The sequence below is a fragment of the Fukomys damarensis genome, unplaced genomic scaffold (assembly GCF_012274545.1).
Source record: "Fukomys damarensis isolate Sample0158 unplaced genomic scaffold, DMR_v1.0_HiC HiC_scaffold_29, whole genome shotgun sequence".
NCBI lineage: Eukaryota > Metazoa > Chordata > Mammalia > Rodentia > Bathyergidae > Fukomys > Fukomys damarensis.
This window is the reverse complement of record NW_022900941.1, coordinates 22,282,347-22,288,346: the sequence shown is the minus strand read 5'-3', so window position 1 is coordinate 22,288,346 and position 6,000 is coordinate 22,282,347. Positions and strand designations below refer to the sequence as shown.

Below are 6,000 nucleotides of genomic sequence, written 5' to 3'. Positions count from 1 at the left end.
TTTTTTTTTTTTTTTTTTTTTTTGTGGTATCTGGATCGAACTCGGGTCCTTGCACTTGCGAGGCAGGCCACCGAACCGCTGAGCTACATCCCCGACCGAACCACAAATATTTTAAACCCAAACTCGGTATTAGTATTGCTCTGATAGCCTGGGTTGCATATTAGAGTATCTTTTATGTGTTAAATGAATGAGTATATGGATACTTACGACTTTTAAGATTTTAGGGATTGTTTGAAGGCCTCCTGTAATGAACGGCACACTTGTTTATTTACTTTATTTATATAGGGTTCTGTAACAAGCACAAGAAGTGCCATAAATACTTTTCACCCTAGTGTGTGGTAGTTGAACACTGTGTGCTAGGAAAACAGGAACTGTTTTGTCTTTAGCTCTGTGCCTAGTACCTGGCAATGTGTGGTACAAGAAAAGGGTCCCATGAGTACATGCTGAATTCTTGAGTGTAGTGTCAGATACAGACATTTTCCAGTTTACCTTTTAGTATGAAAATGTATGTGAGATTGACCATAATCGTTGACTGGTTTTTAAGTATCTAAAGTTTCTGGATGGCTCATTTATGTTGCGTCCTATCTCTCTCAAATTGTACCAGTTTTAGTGAGAAAAGGACTGGCCCTAGATCAGTCATATTTTTTTTTATTTATTAAGAACATTATTTATTTTTGCTTAACAAAATGTATTTTTAAAAGAGAAGTGAATACAAATTTTTGGACCATTTTGCTGTTATCGATGCATCTATTTTACTGAGCTATGAATATGTGTGTATAAAAATAAGTCTCTAAAGTCCATGAAAAAATAACTTTAATGTAGTTTGGAATCTGAGGCTATGTAGAAAACCTATCTCAAAAATACTCTTCACAAGTTTTGAAAATAAATTTGATGTAGTGTTTAATATCTATAGTTTTTTTAGTCCCTCTTTTACCCTTTTAATAAATCAGGAACATATGTACACTTGCTGGTTATTACTACTTTACAAATCTTGACTTTTGCTTACGACAAAATGTATGCAATCCTTTTCTCTATTTCAAAAACCAGTGATTTAAATTTATTGTTTCTAAGTTTTCTGTTTAATAGCATGTTGGGTACATGGTCATTTCTCATAAGAATTTTGTCCTTTTTTTCATTTTTATTTGTATTATTACAAGTTCTCAGTACATAATAATCACATTCCACATGGGACATTTATACTTGTGCACAACACATCTCAATCTTTTTACATCCTTTTATCCTCCTTTCTACTTTTGACCTTCCATCTTTTGATTCCCTCCTCTCCCGCAAAAGGTCTGTATCCTTATTTCCTATTATTATCTACTATTCTGTTTTTTATTCATATTTTGTGTTTCCCATACATCCATGCTTTTGCATTGAACATATTTGATTTAAATTAAGGTCTCAGGCTAGGGATTTAGCTCAGTGGTTCCACCGTCAGCCTTGCAAGTGCAAGGTCCCAAGTTTGATCACAGGTACCAAAATAAATAAATAGATAATTAAACATAAAAAATTAAGGTCTCAGAGTGGATCCCTCTTTCTAAAAATGGGACTATAATGGAAATAGGAAAATCATTGGAAGCACCTTGAAAATATCATAGCTCGACAATGAGATTCAAAATACCTGTAAAATGCAATAATAATAGTCTTGTCATTACAGGATGTATAGTATTAACACAGTGACTACATGATTAGTGCACTACCATGTATAAAGATTTCCAGTATTTATTTTATATGCCTTTCAAACTGTGCTTCTATTATGCTTGATAAAAAATGAGTAAATCATTTTATTTTACATTTTTGTGCTTCTTCTTACTTGTTTCTATATATTGCAGTTCCAGTTCAGATAAGATCTTCCTAACAACTGATTTAAAAATTTTTTCTTATTGTTTTTTATTAAACAAGAAAAAGTTATATTTTAAGGCTAGGCATGAACTTATTTCATTTAAACTTGACTTTTATCACTACAGTAGTAAAACAGATGGTTAATAATTTTTAATTTAAAAAGCTATTTCTTAGCCAGGTGTGGTGGTGCACACCTATAATTCCAGCACTCGGGAGGCTGAGGCAGGAGGATCACTGTGAGTTTGAGACCAGCCTGGGCTACATAGTGACTTCCATGTCAGTCTCAACTACATAGTAAGACCCTGTCTCAAAAACAAACAAACAAACAACAAAAAAGCTATTTTTTATTAAACATCTTAAGAAAAAAATTAAAATCACTGATTGTGAATTTTTGCAGTATAAACCCAAATTATCTAAAAATTTCATTATATATTTTAACTATATTATATTGCAGGCAAGCAAAGCCCAAAATGCAATAATATATCACACTTTAGAACTCTCTGATGTTGCTGAATCTGAAAAATAATTTTTTTAATTAAATTGTTTTACATATTTATTTTCTTCTCTTCCATGCTTAGAAGTTTAATATTTGGGGTGTAAAACAAATTTTGTGAGGCAGAAATTTTTAAATGTACTTCTTTATTGCATTATGTTTAAGAGGAGAGAGAAAAAAACTGTTTTCAATCTTTATCAGACAACTTCTCTGAACTATAATGACAGCAGCAGGAAACAGGATCATTTTATGGTTCATGTTATTCATAATTATACATGAAGAAGCAAAGTAACTCTGAACATAACTCCAAATAGCTAATTAATCATTGAGCAGAAACTAGTAAAGCATGAACCACCTGCTCAAATTGTTTAATCATTTCTCAGAGGATGACTGGACATGGTACATCTCTATATTTTACTTGAGGGACAATATTTATATTTATTATGATTGCATTTGTACTGGATCTACACAATGAACTGGAGAATTATTCACAAATTGCCTTTTCTCATTTGGATTGTTCAGTCAGTCCATCTGCACAGGAATACAAGTTTAGAATAAACACAAAAATACCATTCATCCCATTACCTTTGACATTGAGCTGTACCTCCATTGTTTATTGAATTTTCTAATTGGGCAGGTGTGTAGCATTCACCTACTAAATGTACTATAATCATATTTTGCTTTGAAAGTATGTGATATGTCATGTCTAATTACTAGCTGTATTGCAAAATTAAATATATATGCCAGTGAATATTGATTATAGAATTCATATCATAGATCTTATTCTTCTAAAGTGAAGGAATTTTACTTTCTCAAATAGTCTTAGTGTTCTTATAATCTTAGTGTGTCGATGGTATATTTGTAAGAAGATACTGGCTGGACTCCGATCATATTTGCAAAATCAAATGACTTAAATATAAAACCAGAATTTTCTACGTATTATTTTAGTTTGCTGTTATTCCACTGGTAAACCCTATGATGAAAATGAAGAAAAGCAGTCTGTCTGCAAGCAAAATATTAGAGTGAGAAGTTGAAGCAACACTAGAACCTCAGTTAAGGGCTTTGCTATTCATTATTTTCTACTATACACATCAATTCTTTTTCTTTTTCTTTTTTCTTTTTTTTCCTTTAGTACCAGGGATCGAACTTATACCTGTAAGGCAGGCACAGTGCCACTGAACTAAACCCTAGCCTTATACACATCAATCTTTGAACTTTAGGCTACAAAGTTCTAAACAACCTTGTAGACCAATTCCAAATAGCTTCATTTTGTGATTAAGTTCATGAGTCTTTTATATTCTGAGAACATTTGTCTTCATGAAGGCATTCCAATTTGGCCAATCACGCCAAATAAAGTTAAACAATTTTTATAATGATTTAGATTATTCTTCCTGTGTACAGTGTAAACATAAAAATTGATATACAATGTAAAAGACTGTCAGAGTCCATATTAAGAAATGTAAGCATAAAAAGGAGAAATAATGTTGTTTTCCCTATGTAAAGTAAGATATTTACTTATAGTTTTTAAAATAAATACTATGTATTTTGAAAACATGTTTGAGATATGCTTTTTTCTGAATTCTATAGGATCATGATGCACATGAACATTATTTGTGATGCTTGAAGAAAATATTAGCATAATTTGTATTAAAAATTAAAGAAAATATATATTTAAATAAATTCAAATATCCTTCCATCATTTTTATGTCTTACTTTGCAGGTCTGGCTGTAGATCACTTTACTGAACGCATATACTGGGCTGACTTCGAGCTGTCCATTATTGGTAGTGTTCTTTATGATGGCTCTGATTCAGTAGTCTCTGTGAGCAGCAAGCAAGGTTGGTATACTGTTTGGATTTGCTTTTAGTTGTTACTGGGAGTATTAAATCATAACACATAAATATATGTGTGTGAAAGCTTTGAATTCCAGATTTCCTTAAATTCTACTTTCAACTTTCAGCTCTTATATTAATTAAATTTTTCACTCTTACAAGAATAACATAAGAGCCAATGCAGGAGAACTTAGACATATCATTGACTTAGACACTCTTGTTCCATACTTGATAAGATTGAGAAAAGAAATCTATTGTGTTATTTCTGTAGTCGTACCATTCTGAGCAGACATATCATGTACTCAAGAACAGCACCTGAGAATATTAATTTTTATTTCCAACAGCAGGGATAGCAAACAATCATTATTGGTATTGAAGGAATTCCTCATTGAAGTGAAAAGGGGGGTATGAAAACGTTACAATTTATCTCTACTAAAACTGACCAAGAATCTCTATGTGCTCTTTGGTTGCTAAATCCATTTTTTATTTCTGCTTCTCTAGGTCCTTTCTGTTTTTTAATCTTATTTTCTAGCCCCCTTCTGTGTCTGAGAGCCTTTCCAGAGTGTCAGCTCCCTCTGCTGGATTTTATTTCTTCCTTTTTTCTTTCTTTTCCTTCCATTTCCCAATCCAAATTACTCATAATATAAACTCAAAGTTTTTATATCATCATACTATATTTAATGAATGTAGCTTTGCTTCCTGTTTTTTAAGAACATGGAAATTGAAGTAAAATAGTTAAATCAAAATTTTCTTATGCCTTTGTATAGAGTGTATGGTTTTTTGAATCTATGAAGCCAGATAGAAGAAAAATCTACATTCCTTTATTTATTTATAATGAATTTTACTTGTCTCCATTTAAATGTATATTTTGCTACTATTTAAGAAACAATGAAGAAAAATATAGACATAAATATTTTTGTGCTTTAACACCTGTGTTATTGGAAAATACAAATATCATCATCGTACTTTTTATACATTTCAGTACCAAAAGTTATATTGCTCATTCCTTTGATCAAATGTCTTAAAATACTAGTCATCAAATGTTGTCACCCGGATTGTCACATTGTCATCTGAAGGATTTTCACTTGCCAGTTTATTTCTTCTTCTTTTTCTTCTTTACCACGTCTCATTATTTGTAATGAATAACAACTTTACCAAAATAAATTAGTGTACTATACAATTTAGAAACCAAGAAAGTGTGATTCAGGTGACTTCAGCATATTGACTGAATTGCACAATCATGACCATACTCAAATTTACATCATTTTTGTTTTCTTTCCTGAAAAAACACTTAACCAATACCTAGCATCTCCTAATCCCTCTCCACTAAATCAAGATAACGAATCTTAGTACTTCATAGATTTTCCTCTTCTGTAAATTCATTTTTTTTGTTCAAAATAGGCCATGCTAATATCAATGATAAAGACCTTAACATATCCAGAAAGATGGAAATCATGCAAGATGGGAGCTCTCCAACCATACTGGACTGAAACTAGAAACCAAGAGCAGAAACAGAAGACAACATTTTTCTCGCTTGTTTGGTCCTGTTAGCTATATTTTGTTTCATACTTTATTTATATATTCATTTTTTTATACATGGGAAATCATATGATGCTCAAATTTGCATATTTTATTTACTTCACTTAATATTTCAGTCCCAACTGGCATATAGACTGTTTCCAATATTTAGCTATTATGAACTCTGCTGCTATAAAGGTGACTATGTATTTACCACTGTGGTGTGATGTTTTTAATTCTTTTAGGAAGATAATAAAAAGGAGAAAAGCTGGGTCGAGTGGAATTTCTACTTTGAGTCTTTTGAGGGATCTCC

At 31.5% G+C, this 6,000-nt stretch overlaps 1 protein-coding gene across 1 annotated transcript in view; it reads left to right on the top strand.

Moving 5' to 3' along the window:
• Lrp1b (LDL receptor related protein 1B) overlaps positions 1-6,000 on the top strand; it is a 1,779,190-nt gene that overhangs the window by 1,684,902 nt on the left and 88,288 nt on the right. The window contains exon 80 of the mRNA XM_033757153.1: positions 4,059-4,175. Coding sequence (XP_033613044.1) covers positions 4,059-4,175 — 117 coding nt within the window. The remainder of the gene's footprint in view (positions 1-4,058; positions 4,176-6,000) is intronic.